The 25,327-nt window shown below is 36.4% G+C and overlaps 1 protein-coding gene across 1 annotated transcript; it reads right to left on the reverse strand.

Moving 5' to 3' along the window:
* Nucleotides 1-1,135: 1,135 nt before the first annotated feature.
* LOC143918605 (uncharacterized) lies at nucleotides 1,136-9,855 on the reverse strand. The gene is made up of 2 exons (XM_077440544.1): nucleotides 9,804-9,855; nucleotides 1,136-3,060 (listed from the first exon to the last, which is right to left on the reverse strand). The coding sequence occupies exons 1-2, from the start codon at nucleotides 9,853-9,855 to the stop codon at nucleotides 1,136-1,138; spliced, it is 1,977 nt and encodes a 658-aa protein (XP_077296670.1).
* Nucleotides 9,856-25,327: the final 15,472 nt, after the last annotated feature.

The raw sequence follows: 25,327 nt of genomic DNA on the forward strand, positions 1-25,327 counted from the left end.
TCACGGAATCGAACCCTGTGACCTCTCGGTGCTTAATATCAACGCAACCACCGAGCCAATCTGCTGGCTAATAATGCTATGAAATAGATAAAAAAATGTTTTACAGTTTTACATTTCGTTTAAATTTAACGAAATATTTTAAATTAGCTATTAAAATCAACCATAAAATAATATAATATAAATTTTTCTTTTGATTTTAAAATAGTTTACGTGTTTTACTATTTTCTTTTGGTATAATAAATACATATTCATTCTTATTATAGCATGATAGTAACAGTGGTCTATATCGGTTAACATTTAATGTACTAATAATAGAATTACAACATTCTAATCTATGATTGTTCTGCTTTCGTGACTAACTATATGCTTAATTGTTTCAGCAATAAATCCTCGCATAATCGTTATTAACATTCGCGATGAATGTGCACGTAGATTTGAACTCGTGCAAGGTAGCCCCTAATAACGTCGATAAATTACACTTTGGCTCGTCGGTTTGGGATTTAGGAACTATGTACAACCGTAATTTAGATTGTTTAAAATGCAAACACGATGTCTATATCTAACAACGTCGATGTCCATATAACAATTGCATATTAACTAATTAACTAGATTGATAGCTACATATGATGTGAGTACACAAAGAAAATTGAAAAAATAATGCATAGACGTAACTATGTATGTATAAAAATATCGACTTTGATATTATTCATGGAAAATTATCGGCTTTAGCTCGACTCGTTCGTCCATTATTTTGTATGCATCGATTTCGTAGATAGGATGATGCTTTTATATGAAATTGCAACGAGCTTATATCTTGTTAAAATCTAACTATACCTATATATGTTCAGTATCGTGAATGGCAAATATATTTAAGTCTACATAAATTAAACATTATTAATTTAAACTTTAATTCCCGATACGTCAGTATTATTTAGATATTGATATAAATTTATACAAAAATAGTTCACACTGGAAAATTCTATAATTTGTTTAATATTGAGATTTGTACTACTCTTTACAACTCAGGTTATGCTGAGTCTAATATTGTGAAATAAGAACCTAAATATTGAATAATTATATTACAGATCTGAAGCATGTAGCTGTTTCATGTAGTTATTGTAAATATTTATATAGATTAACTCCTATATATGAGTATTTTAGTATCCTTTTGAGATTTGCTATTTGGTTTTCTCTTTAACTTTTTCCGTATATATTTATTTTTAAAGCATTTGTGTATTAAAGAGAATATAACTTCGCAGATAAAAACTGTAAAGCATATAGAATGACTAATCAATATCATCAAAAAAGCACCGAGCATGTGAGTCATGCCTAATGGAACTATTTCGTTCGTATCTGACAAACTTTTCGTGTCGAGGTACACTTCACTGTTCCACTTCCAAATTAGACCGTTTTCAGTCACACTTCTGATGATGCCGTTGAACCTGTTCAAAATTGGGAACCATTTCCTTGCTAAAATAGCAATGCTGTATTTGTAAATCATATCTTCCTCCGGAAAACAGTACACCAAATCTGCCCCTTTGCCCACTCTCTGGGCGTGGTATATCGCTTGGCGACGAGGTGCAACAACTGCGAAGTTTTTATCGATTCCCACTCGTGTTAGAAAGTCTCTGAACGATTTGCAGATTTGATAGTGGCTGTATAGATATTTTGAAATCGGATCTGTATCGTCTTGAAAGTGATATTTCGTGCTTTCTTTGCCGCCTACGTCGAATTCCGCCTTCACTATCCCGTACTGCGTGTCTATTTGTTTTTCGTATTTAGGATGAATGAGAAAGCTTCTCAAAAAGCTTTGATATGCCGTGTTGATATTGATGCTGAAGAGTAGCCAGCTGAGGAGCAAAATCCTAAAAGGGGTACGTTTCGGATTGAATAAAGCTCCCCATCCTAGAACCATGCCGACAGTCATCAGAATAGATCTCGTAGGCCATTTCGTATATTTAGGATACTCTTGACGTTTGAACCAATGCAATATAGTCGCGACTAGCAGTATAGCAGCGAACGTCGTCATCCACGTGGACAATTTGAATATTGTGATGAGATTAGACCAGGTGGAAGCTGTGCCGGCTTTCGGAACGCACCAAGTGTAATAATCTTGAATGTACGTGTGAGACGAATCGAACCATTTTCGAATGTCGTGATTGACTTCTAAATCACCCACGATTACGTCGACTTCTTCACTTCTCAATTTTGCGTAGAGACCCGTTGCGGTTCCGTTCTCGAGCAAATAGCCCCAATTTTCGGATTCGTTGGACATTCGCATGACCAAAGACAGGTTGGTGAATTCTGCGATGATTTTCAATATGTTGATCTCAATTCCGTAGTTGAAATTGTACTCGTCGTCGTATTGCGCGTTTTCTATTTTATTCTTCGGTGGCAAGACGTACGGTTCGCTTATCACAGAATATACTTTCAAGGGACACGAGTGCATATTTTGCGGAATCAAATCGGATATTCTATTTACTTCAAATAGTTGATCCGATTTGCAAATGTCCAGTGTGTAAAAATGATCACACTTTCCGCCACAATTCGTCACACTGTACGGTTTCCACGTGTACGATTTAATCTCTTCTTTTTCCGGAAAATCTATGAAGACTATAGTCTGCAGCATTTTGAAATCTCTTAGCGTGTCAATAATTTCCTTCACCAAAGAGTCCAAATTGTAGTCGGGTTTTAGAGCAATATAAACGACAGTTTTGGCGTGGGGATTCCACGAAGGCAACTTTCTCAGTTGATGTATGTTCCTCAACAGCTCGGCTTTGTCCTCCAAAAGCATCATGTAGTTCTGAGCTTTTTCGGGAAAGTGTGACGCATTTTTATGCTTGTACGCGGAATCCTTCACCATCACTGAGTATTTCATGCCTTTGTGGATCGTCTCCAACAGGATCTTCTGTGTTTTGGAGTTATAAGAGTTGATGTTGATGATGACGATGCTTCCGCTCATGGCCTTCTTCGATACGAAATACTTTGCCGAAAGCTTCAGCACGCAATTTGCCACGTATTTGTTCGTATCCCCACTTGTCAACAGCAGTGGGTTTTGACAGCATATCACGGTGATGGCGGTCAGTAATAAAATGCAGCTCAGTTTTATATTGATCATTGCGATGCTCCTAGTTTGGGTGTTGGACATTTATTGTACTACCTCACCGTGTAATGGTCGCGATTTATATCGAATACACGTTCAGTGACGGTGCGAGATTGATTTTGAATATGAATTTGTTTCAATTTTTATGGCGAGGATGACGTCAGTGTTTTTTTTTGTGCTATGATGTGTATATGTAATCGTACAGGATGACCCTACAATATGACTAATAAATATCGAGGTAGGGGAAGCGCGCGTCAGTGAGCTTTTAGTGAGCTTTCGTATGTGTCTAAAGACGGGTGTGTTTTTTGTTTTGTGTATGGGGGGATGTAAATATTGGATTGCAAAAAATCGATTATTTTAATGACACTAATCGCTCTTCGATTATATAACTTTTTCGTGTTTACAATATGAGTTGAAAAGTTTTGTGCGTACGCAGTTGTTGTAGGTATTATTTTTTTAAAACTATATTTACTCGTACATATGTACATACATACAAATGTACATTGAATGTAGGAATGTATTGTGACTATACGCCTATGTATTTATTTACACATATCAGTTGAACTATAGATTTACGAATTAAATTGGTAGTTCAATTACTGATATTTTCGCTATGATATATGTACATAGATAACAGCTATCAAAATTTTAAAAAAAGGTAAACACCCTTTAGGAATATTTTATTTTTTGAAGACACGTAATCTGAAGGCCGTTGATTTTTATCATAAATAAAAACATGAAAATGAGGTGTGACATTTGGCAAGACAACACAATTGCCGTGCTAGACATTTAATCGATTTCGAGTTTTTGTTTTCACTGTTTTAAGTGTTGAAATCTCAACTTTCGTAGATACATACTTACATATGTTGTTTGCAAACGGAATTACCTAATATTTCTATACATTACACTTTATTTATTTTTTGTTTCAGAATCGAGCAAGTATGTTGTGGCTTTGGAAGCATCGTATGTAAGTGACAGTTTTGTTGTGTGTATGATTTTATTTGTCTTTTTTCACGAGCCGACCATGTTTATTATGAGCTTTGACATAACAGCGTCGACAGTAGTATCTCAGCTGAATGTCGTTAGCCCATAGCGAGTACGTGCTCTACATAATGCATGAAGTTCAAAGTGTGGCCAATAGTCGACGAAAAGGTTACTAGAGCAGAAATCTGCATCGTGCTTATGTTAATGTCCATGTTCATGCCATGAAAGTGTAATCATCAAATTGCCATTGCATCGTGACGACGACTTTTAGCGAAATTATCCCAACCTACCCCCGGTGACATTGGAAAGACAATTTTCAACAATTTGTGACAATTTCAAAACAGTGAAATCGTGTAAAATTTATGAGTTTCATATTATCCAATACATTAGGGATATTATGCAAATTGTGAGATTGGATACAATGAAATTTGACATATAAAAGTACGTATGTATATATTGTTGCGTAGGCGTGGGTGGAGGAACCAAGTAAAAGGCCAAAGTCGCTTCACAGCATTTATTGGGTGATTCAAGAGATCCACGCACTGCCCATGCTCCGTTCAGAATGCCTTCATATGGCCTAAGTACCTGCTTATAAAGGGCAGGTCGCTCACTGCATCTTCGACGTCCGGTTACTTCCCCATTGTTTAGGCACGTACCCGGATATGCAGTCTCACGGTCCAAGGCACTCTCACGCTCGTCCGGATTCTGGGAAATAGCGGGGATGCTACTCGGCCTATTCCAATTGCACTTAACCGGCAGGGTATTAGTAGTAAAAGTAAGTAAATTGTTCTCTGATAGATATATTGCATGAAAATTTGTAAAAATTGCATCAATAACTCAATGTATATACTTCCAATATGCTCTAAGGACGTGGTTTTAATTATGGAGATATAAAGATATTAATTATATGATAAGAATATTTAGTTATGTACTAGTCAGATCAGAGTTTCCTTGCCGAATCAAACGATATATGTACATATGTATGTATATATGTAAGTAAATACCATAATTAAGTCAGATTAGAGATCGTATAGTTTTAGGAGGTCATAGGACCGCCCATGTCCTCACATGGGGTTCTAATGGCATTCCTAATGTTTACGTAATTAGTATGAGTTATCGTTAAATCTTCTGTTGTACACGTGTATTTCTGATTGCGGTGTAAGATCTCTTTTCGTAGTGAAAATGTATATCAATTTCCACTCGACTGTATTACCAAATATTCCAAAAGTCCTTTAAAGACTACTTTAGTAAGTTAGGTACAACCATAAAATTTCGAAACGTTCCTCGGCGGAATAAAATAGATTAAATTCGAAGCGTATACAACAAGTGAGGCAATTTGTTACGCGTATAAATTGCCCGCAATAAAACTAATACATTTCGCAATTCTACACACGATAACGGGCAATAATAAATAGAAAATAGCATACTTTCGCTCAGGGTGTACTGTACAGTGGTAGTGGTGATGTAACCGATATGAAACTATATCTGAACACACACGTAATATTTTACAGGTGAATCTACATATGTGTAGGTATCATATTACATATATTAAGGTGTGGTTTTAACTCTTTCAGTATTTGTCTAACAAGCTTATCCGTCTGCTAATTAACGGTTCCTATAAACTTTTGAACTCGATAAAACAGTTTGTGAAAATTTCCACCGGTTACATATATTGACTATTTTTACTTTTTCTACCTACATATGTGTACGTAGTAACAATAGATGAAGTTTTGTGATCATACAAAAATTTGAACTCGAGATTTTGACTGATTCGAACTCAGAATCGATCACTGATTATCACGTTTTAATGATTTAGAAAAAATGTCGACATAATTTTTTTTCAAATTTTCAAGTTGACCGGAAATGGTACCTCCCCGTATAGGTGTCCTCTTTTTTTTAAGTTTTTCAATTCAATTATTTCCCACACGGCTAATTGAATCGGATTGAAAAAAATTTACATGAAATAGAAATTATGAATTTTAGACCCGAAATTTTTTTAAATATTTTTTCCTAAGCCGGAAGTAGTTCTTTTACTCTAGAGAATCGAGGTTTTTTATATTTTTCTCAGAAACCTTTTTGTTTATTGAATTGAAATTTCATTTCTAGAAGTTTAATACCAAATTATTTATAAAATTTGGTAAACGTCCGTCAACCGAAAGTTGGCAACCGAAACCGTGGCAGTTTACTCTTGTTCAATTTTTTTTTATTGCAGTAAGATATTTCAATTTGATTATTAAATAATTGTAATGATCATGATATTATACTTTACGTTGGATTTTGGATGTTAGTGTGTACTTTCTGCTAATTTTATAAAAAAAAAGATGTATGTACATATAAATGTGTATTGGATTATATAAAATTAAGCCATGAGATTTTTCCCTTCAGTGCAAAGAGGGAAGCCAGAAAAAGTCTTTCGGTTTTAACCCGTTAATTTCCGTTTCGTAATAAAAGAAATACCCACCCACACACATACACAGTCGAGATAAGCCCTCAGGAGAACAACAGCTTTTCGCGGGATTTATGCCGGCAGGCCACATTCAACTGGATTTCCTTTATTTCTCTGCTACTGCTTCTGGTGTCGTTTCGAAACGAGCGTTTGCGGTGTCACTTGAATGCTTTTTCTCATTTGGTTCAGTGTTGTAAAAATGTGCATTTCGAAAGAAGCGCTGCAATTTGTCTTCCCAGGGGGACTTAAAAACCCTTGCAATGATCTCAACTCACACATACGTGTGTAATTTGGTATAAAGACTGTTAAATTTAGGTTAAGATTGTTCGTATTCGGAATAATGGATAAATATTTTAATTTAATCGCTAAATGTCGTCGGTTGATCTTTTGAAAATAATGAAAATTGAGGCTTGTTAAATATATTATACTAGCTGTATTACCCGGCTTCGCTCAGTGTTTATAATATAAACCGCTTAAACATGACTAAGCTAATTTAATTAAAAAAAAAAAAAAATTAAAAAAAAATTTAAAAATTTAAAAAAAAAAATAAAAAAAAAATAAAAAAAAAATCAAAAAAAAAAATAAAAAAAAAATAAAAAAAAAAATCAAAAAAAAAATAAAAAAAAAATAAAAAAAAAAAATCAAAAAAAAATTTTTAAAAAATCAAAAAAAAAAAATCAAAATTTTTTTTTGCCTTCTAGGGCTTCGCCCTCGGCGCCCCCCTGAGCCTTTGCCTTCTAGGGCTTCGCCCCTCCACGCCCCATGAGCAATTGCCGTTTAGGGCTTCGCCCCCCTTAGTTAATGCCTTTTAGGGCTTCGCCCCTCCGCACCCCCATGATTAAATGCCGTCTAGGGCTTCGCCCCCCTTAGTTAATGCCTTTTAGGGCTTCGCCCCTCCGCGCCCCCATGATTAAATGCCGTCTAAGGCTTCGCTCCCATGATCAGTTGCCTTTTAGGGCTTCGCCCCCCACGCCCCCAAGATTAATTGCCGTTTAGGGCTTCGCCCCCCTTAGTTAATGCCTTTTAGGGCTTCGCCCCTCCGCGCCCCCATGATTAAATGCCGTCTAAGGCTTCGCCCCCATGATCAGTTGCCTTTTAGGGCTTCGCCCCCCGCGCCCCCAAGATTAATTGCCGTTTAGGGCTTCGCCCCCCTTAGTTAATGCCTTTTAGGGCTTCGCCCCTCCGCGCCCCCATGATTAAATGCCGTCTAAGGCTTCGCCCCCATGATCAGTTGCCTTTTAGGGCTTCGCCCCCCGCGCCCCCAAGATTAATTGCCGTTTAGGGCTTCGCTCCCCTTAGTTAATGCCTTTTAGGGCTTCGCCCCTCCGCGCCCCCATGATTAAATGCCGTCTAAGGCTTCGCCCCCATGATCAGTTGCCTTTTAGGGCTTCGCCCCTCCGCGCCCCCATGATTAATTGCCGTCTAGGGCTTCGCCCCCCTTAGTTAATGCCTATTAGGGCTTGCGCCCCATGAGGCTGGGCCCCCCGGGCCCCCTTCGGGGCCCCACGGGGCTGCGCCCCTTGTGGCGCCCCCTTTTGAGCCCCATGAGGCTGGGCCCCCCGGGCCCCCTTCGGGGCCCCACGGGGCTGCGCCCCTTGTGGCGCCCCCTTTTGAGCCTCATGGGGCTGCGCCCCATGAGGCTGGGCCCCCCGGGCCCCCTTCGGGGCCCCACGGGGCTGCGCCCCTTGTGGCGCCCCCTTTTGAGCCCCATGGGGCTGCGCCCCATGAGGCTGGGCCCCCCGGGGCTGCGCCCCTTGTGGCGCCCCCTTTTGAGCCTCATGGGGCTGCGCCCCATGAGGCTGGGCCCCCCGCGCCCCCTTCGGGGCCCCACGGGGCTGCGCCCCTTGTGGCGCCCCCTTTTGAGCCCCATGGGGCTGCGCCCCATGAGGCTGGGCCCCCCGCGCCCCCTTCGGGGCTTCACGGGGCTGCGCCCCTTGTGGCACCCCCTTTTGAGCCCCATGGGGCTGCGCCCCATGAGGCTGGGCCCCCCGGGCCCCCTTCGGGGCCCCACGGGGCTGCGCCCCTTGTGGCGCCCCCTTTTGAGCCCCATGGGGCTGCGCCCCATGAGGCTGGGCCCCCCGGGCCCCCTTCGGGGCCCCACGGGGCTGCGCCCCTTGTGGCGCCCCCTTTTGAGCCTCATGGGGCTGCGCCCCATGAGGCTGGGCCCCCCGGGCCCCCTTCGGGGCCCCACGGGGCTGCGCCCCTTGTGGCGCCCCCTTTTGAGCCCCATGGGGCTGCGCCCCATGAGGCTGGGCCCCCCGCGCCCCCTTCGGGGCTTCACGGGGCTGCGCCCCTTGTGGCACCCCCTTTTGAGCCCCATGGGGCTGCGCCCCATGAGGCTGGGGCCCCACGGGGCTGCGCCCCTTGTGGCGCCCCCTTTTGAGCCCCACGGGGCTGCGCCCCTTGTGGCGCCCCTGGCGGGGCCCCATGAAACTACTCGCCTTGCGCCCCCGCGGGGGTGAATCCATTGAAATGAAAAAAAAAATCGGCGCCCATGGATCGAAAAAAAAAAAATCGAATCACGTGTTCGATGACGTCACCGATCTACGGACGATGACGAAGACGACGACGACGACGACCAAGGATATTTACATACAAAGTCTCTTTCCAAATTATAGATTAGATATATAAATAGCACTGAGCAACAGAATAAATCACGTTTTTTACTTACCGGAGCGGAAATTAATCAGTCATAAATTTACATATTTTATTTTACTCACATAATTTGAATATTAATGATTTTTTTCTCGTTTATGAGATAAGAGCGTTTTAAAAAATGCGCAATTTTTGCTGATTTTTGGCTTCTCCAAAATCTAGTATATCTGCTCAAAAGTTAGTATTGGAATTTAATAGTTAGATACTTTATCTATTGATTACGATTGTTTTATGCTTTAAAATATGTATATTTAATTATTTAGTGAATTTTAAAAGTCAAAAATGTATTTGTTCTCGAGATATCATCAATTTACTTGGTCGGTTCTATGTTTTATTACGTTTTCAAGGGATGTTTTTAATCTTAATATTTTTACAAACGTACTAATTCGACCATTAAATGACTTTCAATTATAAACATAGGTGGGGCGGGGCGCTCATCGCTTGTAAATGAGCGTGAGCGAGTGAGATCGAATGATGCGCTCTCCATTATTTATCTCGATCTTGCATCATGCATCATCAATAACAACATTTTTAGCACAATTTACAATTCACAATTCACGGCTCGAATTAGAACGTTTAGATAAAAAAAAAACAGTGAGATAAAAAAACCAATCCTTATAAACGTGGTAAAATGAAAATTTAGCAAAATATGTATTACGGAAAACATGTGCAATAATAGTATATTTTTGACCTGAAAAATTCAATAGAGAATTAATTTTACGTATTTTAAGCAATTAAAACAAGAATTAATAGAAAAAAATCTGACTATTGATTTTAGTACTCACTTTTGGTACATAAATACTAAATTTTGAGCTAATGACAGCAAAAGTTAAAAGTAATAGTTGATTATTTTATTAATTGCTTATATCTCATAAATGAGAAGAAACCAACAAATTCATCGTCTTATTAGAATTCCATAGTTTAAAATTAGTAACGATTCATTAGTCTCCGTTTCGGTTATATTTTTGTTGCTCGGTGTAATTGAAAGGCTGAAATAAAAGCACCAATTTGTTTTAAACTTCAAATGTCTTCTAAACTATCTAATTATAATCTCATCAGTTAGAAGGTATTCCAAGTCGGCAAAAGACTAAAGATCACTATCATAAAGTCTTACACGCTACGGCTTGTTACAATTATATCTGAACCCAAGAGGATTGTATTACGTGTATATTAAATTTTATTCCGACATTTTGGCTTATAAAAATAAACCATTTACCTTATTATTTGAAATACCCCACGGCCTTCGCCAAAGTTACGGCAGATAGTTGCGCATTAATAGAATTTTTTACACATTTTTCCGTCCCAAAAACATATTTTATTGCTTCGACCCCCCCCCCTCACCTTCTCCCCCCGTCCGCCTACACTATTCCTAAAACGGTCGAGTTCCGAATCCCCGAGATCTGAACAACAAATCTTAGATTACGGGATACGTCGCCCTGCGCGAAATATATACGGAGACCCCTCGGGAAGACGCTCTTAAGTGGCTGTGGATAGAGGGGGGGGGGCAACTATTTTGTGGGTCCGTTTCATTTTTGGGCATTTGGCCCGCTGACCAAACACATTCTGTCCGTAGAATGAGGATGCGGGAATGGGGGGGGTATGGGGGGGAAATGGGGGGGGGGCATCGTCGATGGGGTCCACGAGATCGGGGTCTACCAGACCCGCACGTGATAGATTCGCGCCGTTAGCGCCTCGGCCGGTCCCCCGTGTTTATTTATTTCCCGCATAAATATAAAACCGAACGTGCGCGGCGCGAGCCCCCTTTGTTTTGCAGTGTCGGCTCGAAATGAGATATTTTTTTCTTAACGGTCCCATTTGTTTATTTATCGCTTATTTATTTAAGCAGTTCCGTCCCGCGGAGAGGCGCGCGCAAAATAAAAATAAAAAAATAAAATAAAAATCTTCGCAGGGTGTGCAGCGGGTGAGAGGCGGGGATGGAGGGGGGGGGTAAGGGATCGGTTCGGGTGTGTATGGGTCGTTTTTTATTGTGCCGTGCGTGAATGGGTGGGTCGTTTGCGCGTTGTTTTTTCTTGCGCGTACGCAAACCGTCGTATTAAATCGTCATAAATTTATTACAGTCGTATTATATTGTTTAACTATTTCCGTTTATTATTTTATTACTATTATGTGTGATGTTATAATATAATACTAGTGTTTTGCCCGTTGATATTTCAAGCTTTTGGTAGTCGACGGGCAAAGCAGTGGTGCGCGATACAATATGATATTTGAATGATAAATAACAATGTGTTATTGTGAGTGTATGTACGTATGTAAGTTTCGCGGTTAGTTTGCACGCTCATTTTAGTAGCTGGATATGAGCAAGAGGCACGAACCTTCGAACAAATACTGGTAAATGTAGATATGTCCTTAAAGTTCGGAGAAGACATATTAAGCAATTTGTGGAATGTGTAGCAAAATGTATGGTAGAATAATAAAATTTTCATTTGTTTTATTATTATATGTATATGTATGTATATATAGTTATCTGATAATAATAATAATTGTGTTACATTGCACATTTCCAGTTATTTTAGTCATAGCCTGAAATATTCTAGATTCACGTCATATTAGATCTCTCAATGTCAAATGGTTGAAGTGGTCTATTGGTATATAGCATATTTAATCGAAATCAATTATATATGTTTTTTTTACATTGAAGGCACAAACTAACGTTTGCTTAGAAGTTGATGTATGCACTGTTACGTATCCCGTGCTGCTATAGCGCGTCTTGATCTAATTTTAAATAAATATATAAATCGTGCATGGGGAATATAAAACCATAAAAGCGATAATATCATAAAATATAAAATCGATAAGCAATAAGGTTATCTAATCGATATTAGAAAACTAATGACACCATCAGATCCTGTATATAAACTGTGCCCGAGGTACGACGGCCAGTCACACACCAGACTCCGTCAGTATATAGTCAAACCAAAGTATAGTCAACGTCACCGGATAGTCAATCAACTAGTCACCGGACCCAGAAGGTGCCGCGTATTGTTCAAAGGTTGTAAATGCATTGTTAAAGGTTTGCCGAACCTTTTTTTACGAAGGATTTACAACAATGGAACAATGGATAGCACTGTGACTATCCTACCTCTAGTCATAACATCCGATTTAACGGGTACAGTTCTCCAGTGCAGTAAATTATAAAAAAGTTCTACGCATCTCTTAAAGTACATCGTTCCAATATTAAACTGTTCCTCAAAACTTATATATAATTTCGAAAAAGATTTTTTATGTAAGGTTTATTGCAACGTTTGGGTGGTAGAATCCGTGACGTTATCCAAACATTATAATTTTCTATGACGACGATATCAATTTCGATTCCTGTTTATGTTCCGTATCCGGATTCTTTTTTTCATTTCCAGTTCCGGATTCCTGTTTCAGTTCCGAATCCAGATTCATGCTTCAGTTCCGGATCCAAATTCCTTTTTTAGTTCTGGATCCAAATTCCTTTTTCATTTCCGGATCCAGAATTCTGCTTCAGTTCGGGATCCCGATTTCTTTTTCAATTCCGGATCCCGACTCTTTTTTCAGTTCTGGATCAGGATTACTTTTTCGGTTCCGGTTCCCTTATATGTGTACATATTTATTTATTTAAAGTTTGGACCATTGTAGCATTACAGGAATTTCTAATTCGCCACAATGGTCAAAAATATAACAGAAAAGAAAGGAAACACAATAATAACTAAAGACATAACAAAAACAAAACATATCTATATATATATGTACATACACAAACAACAAATAATAATAATGATATTTTTTATATAGTACATATGTATATGTACATATATAAAAAAAACCATTCGTTGTGTGTATGTAATTCATTTCTGATTGGCTGTCGTTAAATATATATTTTTTTCGATTCAAATAAATTTAATAAACAAATTAATGTTCACTATAAGATAAGCTATGTTTGAGCGGTTTATATTACAAATACTGAGCGAAGCCGGGTGAAGTCACTTGTATAATATATTAGTGATAGTTAAAAGTGTATCTTTTTAAATATAATGCATTTCAATATAAAAAAATAGGATTCAATCCTTAATAGTCTCATTCATTCAGTACTTTAAACTTAAAATAAAAATAAATAAATATTGATTGGGATGTTAACTAAATCCCCATCATCCTAATCAATGTTTTAAAAAATACAAACAACCCCTGGAACATGATAGCCCATATGTATGTACATACATACATATATGCTTGGTTGTCATTTAATAATGAAATATATGTTGATTCACGATCGGTTATCATACAAAATTTTCGATACAAAATCAACTTGCTGTCACAGGTAAAGTGAAAAACCGTGAGTTTTTTTGCAGATTCCCGTCTACGTACTACGATTTCCCTCCCGCGTAAGCCGCCTTTCCGTCTCACTCCCTCTCGAACTCCCTTCTAGAGCTATGAGATACGAGATTCCATAATACCTTTTCGTATGACCTAAGGGAAATGTTTTGAATAAATATTATCGCTAAAGGAAATTTTTCATTTTGCTCCGTGCGAGCAGTTTCGCTTTTTCCTCAGCGCTTATAAATTTTTCCCGCGCCGCGACTTCACTTCTCTCCTCCCCCACATCCTCCGGTCTACCTTCGAGTTTTCCGGTTGGGATTTTTCTTCGGTTCGACCTCCGATCTTCCCCCCTCCCCCGGTCCAAATTTTTATTCATTCCGTCAATTTACGGTGCAGGTATAATATTTGGCGAATTTTCACGGGGCGCTTCTTCCACGAGACATAGCGGCGAAATACCCTTTGATCGTCGAAAGAAGCCCCCTACAGCTATGGATTTGTTCCGATTGAGATGTTTTCCGATGCCCTTTGATGTCTGCGAAAATATTGCAGTGATCCATGGTTTTTTTTTAATTAAAATTGATCTTCGTTAACTTGCTTTCCGGAAAATTTAATTTTAGGCCGGTAAACTCTTTCCAATTCAATGTTTATTTTTCTTTTTGATAATAAGAGAAAATATTATACACGGCTGTTTGGTGTCACATTTAATATTATTATTTTGAGTTTGAAATTGACTTCAATTTCGTATTTATTTTAATAATTAGAAGCTTTTAAAACGAAAGTGGAATGTTTACATCGCAGTAAAAAACTTCATTCAGATGGATAATATTTAAACATCGTCTATCTAAAGAATTATTTTTCAGTTGAAGTAGACGATCTTCCACCTGTAGCATATTTTTAGTTGGAATAAATTACATCTAACCTGATACCAACTACCGTTATAGTTGAAGTGTATTTTCAATTATATATTTCGCCTAGTTGGAATATATTCCGTCTAACTCACGTAAGTTGATTCATATGGCGAATTACATTCCCACTGGGCAAAATATATAACAACTGAAAATAAACTTCAATTATGAGTTGGAACCAGGTTAGATGAAAAGGTAAGGTTTTCGTGAAAGCACCACTCGACTAGAAAATTGAGTTGGAAAGTCACATTTTTTCTTTGAACACATTCTTAAAGTAACCGTAATACGATGCTCGTTACCATTGTTCATAATACCTAGCTAATATCAACGCATTATTGAATTCTAAAGCATTCGTAAACACATTAGGACTGTGAAAACTCAATTTATATAATCGTATTACATCTGGCGCATATTGTTGAAATTGTATTTACGGTTTTAGAGTTATAATTTACCAGTTGAATTGTATTCGATTCTAAGCCCGCTTTAAAGGTCAAGGAATTTTACCCTTAAAGCCCTCAACATGAGGCCACCCCCCCCCCCCAACGAATACAGTCTAAGAGACCCTTTCGTCGGAGAACGAGACGGTTGTTCATGAATATCGCACAAGAACAACCGCACTGTTCTAATAAAAAAACCACACTGTACATAACTAAGTACAAAATAAACAACAACGCATGAACACATAAAGCGCGCATGCGTTAGGAAATGTTGTATTTGATTTTGTAAAAACTTTTGTATTCGATTATGAATGACATAAAACGCCAGTTGGAATATATTAAAACTGAAAATACACTTTGACTGTAACATACACATATCTATATATAGGGTTGCCATAATTGTCAATCATTGATACGGGACATTTAAGTACTACATAAATAAAACATGGAAAAGTAGGTAGGTAATAGGTTATTTTTAAAAATTAGTCATTTTTAGCCCAATCGTATTTTAACGATGATTTAACTTTTTTAATTAAATTTTCCTCTTTTACATGACGATAAAGTTGAGCGCAAGTCATTTTAAAATTAGACTGGCAAACCAAAATTGCCTGAACTGTCTCAACTGTCAGCTTATTTCTTTCATCCGACCATTGTGTTGACCTCAGGGATTCAAGATTTTTTTTGTCGTCATTCCAATAAAATTGGAATTTTTTCTCTCGATCATATGTCGTTTTGTCTCTTCTAATAAAGACTTACAGGACTGTGATGTTTGATTTTTCTATTTTTTAAATTTGAGATTCAAATGTATTGAGCTGTGAATGCAAGAAGCAAAAATAAGCTTCACTCATTGGATCATCAAAAAAATCTTTAAGGGCTTTTGGTGGTACAGATCCTTGCCGCGCCAATTCTCTTACGCAGAGTTTAGGGAGAAAAAGGGACAAATACGGGACAAATTGTAATACGGGACCGAGTAGTGAAATACGGGACATGTCCTGTATATAAGGGACGTATGGCAACCCTATCTATATACCATTCAACCGATTGCGATGAAACTTACAAGGGTTATTGTATGCATGTGCGCAATGGTTTCTGTATAAATAGTCCCCCAAAAACGGGAACGGAAACGGGAAAAATGGAAATGAGTGGCATTGCATGGTAAATAATTTCAAATCAGTTCGCAACCTACGTTGTTAGGGTAAAATATAAAAACAATTGAATAATTGAAAAGTCAAGTTCGCCGCCTGCGTTTTTCCGACAAACGGGAACGGGAAAGGAAATTGCATGCGTTATTGTGGCATTGCAACGCTTGTCGGGTTCAGCTAGTGTACATATAAATTATGTATTATGTTACTTTTTAAGAAATTTAAATTACCTACGTACAAGTTCTGTGATGCTTTTATAATATAAGTTTGATGATTGGGTGCTAAAGTTTTCGCAAATAAAAAAGTTATTATAGAATTTCAATGTGCAGAACATTTAATAGTTTAATTTAGTTTTGTCGGTGGATTATGTAGTTGGGGATAAAAAGCGTTTTACGGTCGCCGCTGAAGGCGTTACGTTTCATTTCATAAAATTTTATTTCAGCAAAAGCTCTCCGGTGAAACGGCGAAAAGAAATTGAAAACGAGAAGGAGCGAAAAAGAACTGAAACGGAAGAATGGGATTGCACGGTTTTTTCCTTCGGTCGTATAGCAAATTTTTATCATATATTTTGCCGAGACGTAAGGGTTCATATGGTGCACGCCATTGCACAAACGACACTACCTCTTAGCTATGGGTTTATACACAAGTATAATGCTAACCTATGTATATATATATACATATATACATTCATATATTATATAAAAACATTCATATGTATGATATGAGCTTCTGTTTCGATATACGCGTAATAGAGATGGCCAAACTTTGGGTCTCTGAGAAAAATCCGACATGTTAAAGTATGTTTATCAATATAAAAGTATGCAATATTTAAATCTCGATTATTTTTCGATTACGTATCTAATAATCAAATTTTATTGTTTTGATGTAGAACTACGCCTGTATGAATGTATTTCTGTCAGGCGACGACTCACTGATGCTACATTCTTCTTTAAGCTCCTAAATGGTTTTCTTGATTATTCTGATTTACTGAGTAAGGTTGGTTCAGGATCCCAGTTAGGTATTCTACAAACGTTGCATTATTTTCACTTAACGCTTTCAAAACCAATTCCTTAAAATATTCTTATCTACAGCGTGTTTATCGCATGTTTGACGGGGAGCTAAATGAGGTTGATCTGTTCGGTAATTCCTTACATCAATTCAGGACTACCATCAGGAGAATCTTTAGCGATTGATCCTTTTCTTATTCTATTATATAACCTTTTTTCCAATATTTTAACACTTTAAGTAATGTAATGTATGTATATGCAATGTTCTATTTAGTCATGTTTTAGTTTTTTTTCTATTCTTTTTCATTTGTTTATGCTATGCACCATTTAATGTAACTTGTAAAAGTCTGTAATTGGACTCGGATCTTATTTTGTTATATTTACTCTTTATTTTTAGGCATTTCTACATCTTGTTGTCTATTGATTTTTCAATAAATAAAATAAAATACATATAAAAGCGTCGCATAGTAATAATATATGTACATATCGTTGAATAGATAAAAACACACAACTTTGCCCCGAAGTTCCGTGAATGGCTATTATAATAGAATTTATGCAGTGGTCAATTTTTTTGGTCAGCCCTTCCATATATAAAACTATTATGCCAAGTATAAATATCTAAATGCGATGGGGTGACTTGCCAAAACAGCTCAATCGTGAATTAGAATTATATGAAGATTTTCCGTATTTTGTTTTACTTTTTTATAAAAGGAAGTCATAATCTAAACTCTCCCCCATTTGTGAGGGCGATACGTTTCCGAGTCAAAATGAAATTGACTCGGATTTGTAACGACATACTTACACATGCCCGAAAAAAATGCAACACATTCGCAAATGCACCAGAAATCATGTAAAGAATAACCCCTCGGGGACGTAGGGGCACGAACCCCTATTTGGGGGTTGCGAGATTAACATTTCACGGTGTTGTGGTCTCATTTTCTACGTGTTTCCGTCATACATACACACATATACATACATATACTCATTCCCCATAATACCTTACCGCGAATTCCATTTCGGAAATCTTTAAATTGTACTGGGCCGACTTCCCGGTACATTTTTTTTTATTTCTCCTGACGCACGATTTCCGCAGTCTGTCGTCGAAAATATATTATAAAATTTCGAGGACGATTTTCTCGCGTTTAGTCTCGACGGTTTGGACAGTTGTTTGTGTGTGTGTTTGTTGGGTTAAGTATCGCGTCCGCAGTTGTTCTATTGTTTTTATCATTGTTGAAATTCAACACGTGAACATATCATTGTTCGCTAGCATAGAGTTTGCCCGTGGAAATAATTAATTGCTAGTACGTGAGTCCGTCGACGCGGTTTAAGCGTTAACTGGAAACCTAACTCGAAAACTGACGAAAGCGTAAATTAAAATTTTTCTTTTTCTATCACACGCTAATGTGCTTTTTAACTTTGGTTTGGAGTTTGGAACAAACTTATTGTACATATGTATGCTTTATTGGAATATATAAATATTTAATGCATATTATTTTATTTTATTATTTTTACGTACATATTTTTTAATTTTGTTTCATAGAACATTAACAGATCGCTCCAAAACGACATTCAAGATCAATCAATATATATATAGATATAAGCATTTTTACAATGCCACTTCATTCAAACAAGTACAGTGCCATCTATGGGGAAATTTTACAGCACTTTATATTAAATTTGCGAATAGTTTGAGGTTAACAAGAGAGATAGAAAAGGAGATGTCAGTTTTTCAATGAAAATCAGAGAAATTTGCAAAATAGTGGGACTCGTACCCGTGATTACTCGCTCGAAAGCATAATATGCTAACCACTAGTTCCCGCCGCTGGTTGTACATATACATATACCAGAAAGGCCTAACAAGTAAACCCCAATGCGCCTTCCTGGCCAATTATAAACATCGATATACAATTTTTAGAATAATTTTAACAAAGCGTTATAGAGACATCTATCGATACATTTTTTTTGATAAGCTTACATTTACGGGTCATTTTTTTATATATATATCATCTTATTTCGAGATGCTGAAGGACTCAAAATTTGCGAGACATTTATGGACAAATTTGCAGCATTTTTATCCGAATCAGTGAAATCGGAGATGCTAAACTCGAAAATTGCGATAAATTGGTTAAGCTTGCCAATTGGTTGGAAATCAGATAAATTGACAAACTCTGATAGGATACGATTGACCTGGAGTCACAAACCAAGGTCTGGCCAGTAACGGGAATCTGGTGGGACTCGAACTTGTGACCACTCTGCTTGAAAGCATTATATACTAACTACTAGTCCACGCCGCTAGTTATTACTCTAGTAGACGTAGAATATCCATTAGAGAAGTTATCAAGACAAAAACTACTATGTAGAGAATGTTTAATGATTTCATATATGTACATACATATGTCCATAAATAAATATGTTTATTAAAATGTATTTCATTATTAAATAAAGGAATTTATTATAAATAAACTATTATGTATTCATAAATTAAATTTGGCAATATTGAAGGTATTTTTATGTTTTTTTGAAATATTTATAAAAGTTTATATTATACATAAGTAGAATGTGTGTTTAGGATCGTAATAAAAATTCTAGCAATTATGCTAATTTTTGTTAAAAGCTGATTCTTTTCGGTTGATGCTTTTGAGAAATGTTATATGCATGTGTAAATTATGTAAAGTTAATATCCGTGTATGAATTATAATTTATTTTGTCGTTGATTCAATGAAAAAAATATCGTCTAATCTATTATGAATCAGTTTAGAAACCGTCGTGTTAGTAAAATAGACCAGTTAAAGGCTAATGGTGATAAAATATCCATTAGTTACCCGTGTAATTTTAATGGACAATTATTTTTGAACATGGTTAAAAGGCACATTAATGATTAATATTTTTACGTTGTAATAATACAGTATTGACTTATTTTGTATGATGATAATATACATACATACATAGTAGTAGATTACCTTGAGTTAATTTGGTTATATTTCAACGTCCGAATTTAATTATCTTTCCGATATGTATGAATATTTATTGACTGTAGACTTTTTTTGTGGTTTCAAAGCACCGTCGATTGTATGACTTCAATCGATTCACACTTCTTAGTAATAAGTTTAGTAATGCTTAATGTGACCAATTAGTTGGTTACGTAATGGAGTTTATTTATGAAAATACATAAATTCGGTTAAAAATAGTCCGTCGGAAACATTAATAGTTTCGTCAGTGGTACGCTTAAATATGCACATATTTAGATGTTCGCGGTGTTTTGTCCATATTATGCAGATGAAGCGACTGTTTCTACGCTTGGTAGTGACCACATGCGCGTCAATTGTTCTTGTTAACATTGAAATATAGGAAATTTTTGTTTTGACCAACGGCATCCGACGTCAATCACCGTTGATGGATTTCTTCTTCGGCCACTTTTTGTGGATGCCTATCGAAGGCCGACTCGAGTCGCGCAAACATCGCTAAATATGCATTAAAACTACATATATGTATGTATGTATGTAAGTGTTGGTGTGTCGATTGAATGGGAATTTTGAAAAATTCAAACAATTCAAATGATGATGACAGTGGTGATTAGACCCGATCGTTGCTTTTACTCATCATTGTAATGGAATAAAAGGTGCGTAATTATTGGGCAATGAGGATTTGGCGAAGTGCTTCTTGACAGCGAAGATTAGCTTTTTTGTGACCCGAATGAAATAAATGGTATAATTGTTGTTGTTTTTTTTTTAATCTTAATATGCCTATTTTCAATTTGAATTTATTTCGGTTCAAGTTTGTAGAGTTGAGCCAGAATTATGATTGGTAGCCAATACACTAGAAAAAAGATATATCAATAGATTTACAAATGCGTCAATTTGATTTTTTTAAAGTAATTTTATACGATACTAGCTGAACCTGGTATGCGTTGCAATGCCAGAATAAAGCATGCAATTCCTGTTCCTGTTCCCGTTTTAAGTGATGGTTAGAGCTCTAATAACGTCTCTTCAACGCCGTGTCGTCATAAACCAACTGGTAACGTGGTTACCAACGAACTCATTTCCTTGACTAGACAATGGCGCTTCAAACTATCGCGTCGGTAAAATCGTTATTACGAATATTATTATTAAGAGGCTTTATCCCGTTTTTTTTCACAGTAAGCTTCCCGGACATGCAGACAACAAGTACTGAAAGTTCCATCGTAATGGGTTGAGTTGTTTAGGAGCCTATACGAGACAGACAGACAGACAAACAGACATTCAATTTTATATAGATATGTACATATGTCGATATACAGATATTCTCAGAAATTATAAAAGTCAATAAATTATGTTAGTTTGAACTGCCAGAACTTGTTAGTTAAATAGATTTAAGAAAGTTGAGGAATGCTGTTCAAGATTCTTTTAAAAAATGCTTGATTGTTTTTGCAGATTGATTATTAGTTTTCCAGGCAATTCAGACAACCCAAAATATAATACATATTAGACGGCATTATTTAAATTTTTTGTTATTAAAAATAAATAATTTAAATTCAAAAAAATCTGACTACGCTTTCTTTTGAAAAATCACTGATATTTTTGCATTGGAACATCACATTACGTATTGATTAATATCATTATATGATAGCTAGTTCAAGTATATTCTTTAAAGCTGAAGTTTGCGAATCAAATTGTCAAAAAAACAAAATTTTTGTCAAAAAAATTAAAGCAAAAAACCGCTTTGATTAAGTCGAGATATCAAATTGGAAAGATCTTGCCTGTTGAAAGTGCGAGTGGATAGCATTTGAATATACTTAGAAATAATTACTGGTAGCAAACCACATGTCTTGAGGACTTTTAGCTTTCGCATACAAAAACATCAAAAAGTTGTACTTTGTCATGAGAATCACAATCTCGATCTTGGGCTCAACCAAACCGTTGAAGATGTCTCGTACGGGTGGTCCCTCATAGGGGTTAACAACTTCCGAGCGTTTTTTCAATAGAACCAAAAATTAACTTTTGAAGAAATTCTAACGAAATAACCGCAACTAATTGTCATTAATTTTCATAAGGCGGGTTGTCAGGGTTTGTCGCTCCATGACACATGGGGTCTTGATTCAACTAATTGCATGATGGAGTGTGTGTACGTATTTGGAAGGATGCACATGTGGGAAACAAATACATCCTTTTTAAAAGTGTACACTTAATATGTACATATGTATATTTACGTTTGTTGTTTTTTTTTTTCGGTAATACGCTTGGACAGAGATCATCGATCAACAAAAGATTGCGTTCGACGCGCGTTGACTCAACCGTTTGAATATTCATAAGTTATGTACAATGTTGAATGCTTAAAATATAACGTGAAATAGTAGGAATATCTCGTAGTGGATTTCAATCGATCAATTGAAAGAATTGCATATGTATGAACTCAAGTAAAAGATTATCAATAGATCGATTTATATTGGTTCAAAATTCGTATATACGTATATTTGTAAGTTCTTCTTTATGTATGTTTTTCGACCTGATGTACATTATTTATGTATAAGATAAATCTCCAGATGTTATTTATGTATATATAAAATTTTTTGGATGGTTTCAGTAGGTACAAGTGCCTTTGTTTTATAGCCTTAGTAGTGTTTTTACCCGGCTTCGCTCGGTATTTGTAATATAAACAGCATAAACATGGCGAAACTAATGTAAATATTCATTTGTTTTTTAATTAAATTTATTTGAATCGAAAAAAAATAATATTCAACCATATATCGATATTGTTGTCATGAAACTTTGATTTGTAATCGATGCTCCCAACCAAATATATTTACATAAATACTTACATATGTAGTTACAAAGTCTCTTTCGAAATTATATATTAGATAGGCTTTCAGAATTGATATATACATACATACATACATACATATATACAATTATTAATTTTTATGCTAATTTTACCCCATAAAAAACAAAAAATCTACATGTAAGATTCTTAGCAATACATACATATGTATATATGTATGTAGTTGTATTTATGAGAAACAAAAAAAATGTAGACAACTCTAATACACATACATAGATGTCAGTAAAAATCTTTTGAACTGAAAATAAATAGTTTATCAAAAGTTCAAATACGCTCATTTGATTTTATCAAATTTAAAATTTAGCAGTAATTATTAATAAATAAAATTGTTGAGATAATTTTGTACGAAATATAGACAGTCAATCACTTTATCTTTTATTAAACTGATTTATCAGTTAGAAATTGAGCACGATTCAACAAAATCATTAAAATACCGTAGATATTGTAACGTAGGATTACGAGAGAGAGTATTCGCTGTCTAATTTCCGGGGGGTGAACAATGGAGACCCCCGAATTGGCCTAACGGGACTCAGTAAGTGGCCGCTAGAATTCTCAGAACCAGGGCAAGAGCGTGAGACTCACTTAAAACTGTACGTGCCTAAACAATATATACATTAATGGAGCGGGGAGGCTGTGGTGAGCAACTTGTCCTTTATAAGAAGGTACATACGCTATATCAAGATTATTCAGGAGCAAGCGCTGGTTACGTGTGGTCTTTCATTTGGATCCTTAACTCACCCTTACGCAAAAATATATACAGTGTACTCTCGATTACCCTGGTGCGGATTATCCGTGCTAGAAAAATATTAATTAATTTTAATTTTTTTTTTCTTATATGATAATGAGACGCACCGATTGATTGCAACCGTAAACACGCGTGTTATTTGAAGCAAATGATGTCAGACAGAGTTATTTTTCGTTCCCTTTTTAAATGTATTTTACTATTGCGTCAAAATTTTTCAACAAGTGCGTGTATTCAGAGCAGATTTTTTCGAACATACGTATGTTTAATTACTATCAATAACTTTGTGTTTGAAATTGTTTTCTTTGGTATTTACTCGAAAATATTTCAGATTTACATACCTGCACGAAATATAGTTAAACAAAAAAAATAAGTTAGAGGCGTTCGCGAGAGATTGTGATAGTTCTGCAGGTCCTTTGAAACGAAAAAGGATGAAAATGTCAAGATACGAAGATTTGGATGCAGCTATACTCATGTTTATTTATTTATTTTTTTATTTAATTTACACAAAGAAGGCCTAACAGGTAAACCCATAGTTAAATAAAAAGTGAGCAGAAAGAATATCAATTAGCGTTCAAATGTGTATGGAAACAGCCAAGTTGTTCCATGAAAAATTAGGATTAGTAGACAACTTCAATGCTTCGTTTGGCTGGTTGACTAGATTTTTTTATATATTAGCAACAGTAGTACTAACTAAAGGTACTAACGGCCACATATCTACTTAACTATAAGCGTTTTTCTTAATAAATTATGAGTATTAAAATTTATGAAACAAAAATTTGTGTTGTTAATATGATATTATACTCGAAACCAAGTTAAAATTTGATGATTCGGATTATCCGTGTTTTTTAATTATCCGTGCCCTCCCTCCCCAGCATTAGCCCGGATAATCGAGAGTGTACGGTATCTAGGAATGATTTAATCGTATAGGTTGTTATTTAAATATTTTGAAATTTATATAGACATCTTATTCTGATTTTATGTGCAATTTTGGGGCCGGGAAACTATCCTTTAAGTTTATCAGAAGATGAAAAGGCAATGAGTACTATCATATATTCCACATTAAGAAACCGAAAATGCATAATTGTCGATAAAAAGTTCCGGAATCGATCGCAAAAGGGCCACTGTTATAAATCTTTCGCGTTTGCCGATAAATCATATTAATTAGAATTTGGTATAATGTACGGCCTCGCTTTGACACCAGCGACAAGACCGAAAGTAACGCCAATTTATTTATTGCCGACCCCTGATCTCGGCCGGGTCTCGTCTCTAATCAAACCCGAGAGAAAGAGACCCAAAAGAAGTATCTGGATAGGCTTATAAAACTGGTTCGATGTGGTAATAATGTACGAGAGTGTGCGTATTGATTCGAACGTGTCTCTTAATCGGCTTCTTTCGGATGATACTTTATCGGCTCGGTCGTGTGTGATCTCGTCTCGTATGCATAGGAAAGGGTCAATTTGAAATACATACATATGTATGTATGCGCTATCATTTGTAAATAATGTTGTTTTTATTTGGAGATTGATTGTTTATCCCCGTGCTGTCGTGCAAATGGAATGATCGTTTCAATGTATGATTAGTTTGTTAGAAATGTGCGTTTATGTATCATTAATTTGCATGCTAACTATTTACTGTAGTATTGTAAAGAGAAAGTACTAATTTGAATGATATTTATGGCAATTTTACTTGCAATATTATAACCTGATAAATTATTGGAGGCTTTGGTTTGTATATACATACCTACATATATATATAAGCTGAAATTTATACGCAGAACATTAAGGTCA

This window comes from Arctopsyche grandis, chromosome 11 (assembly GCF_051622035.1).
Source record: "Arctopsyche grandis isolate Sample6627 chromosome 11, ASM5162203v2, whole genome shotgun sequence".
NCBI lineage: Eukaryota > Metazoa > Arthropoda > Insecta > Trichoptera > Hydropsychidae > Arctopsyche > Arctopsyche grandis.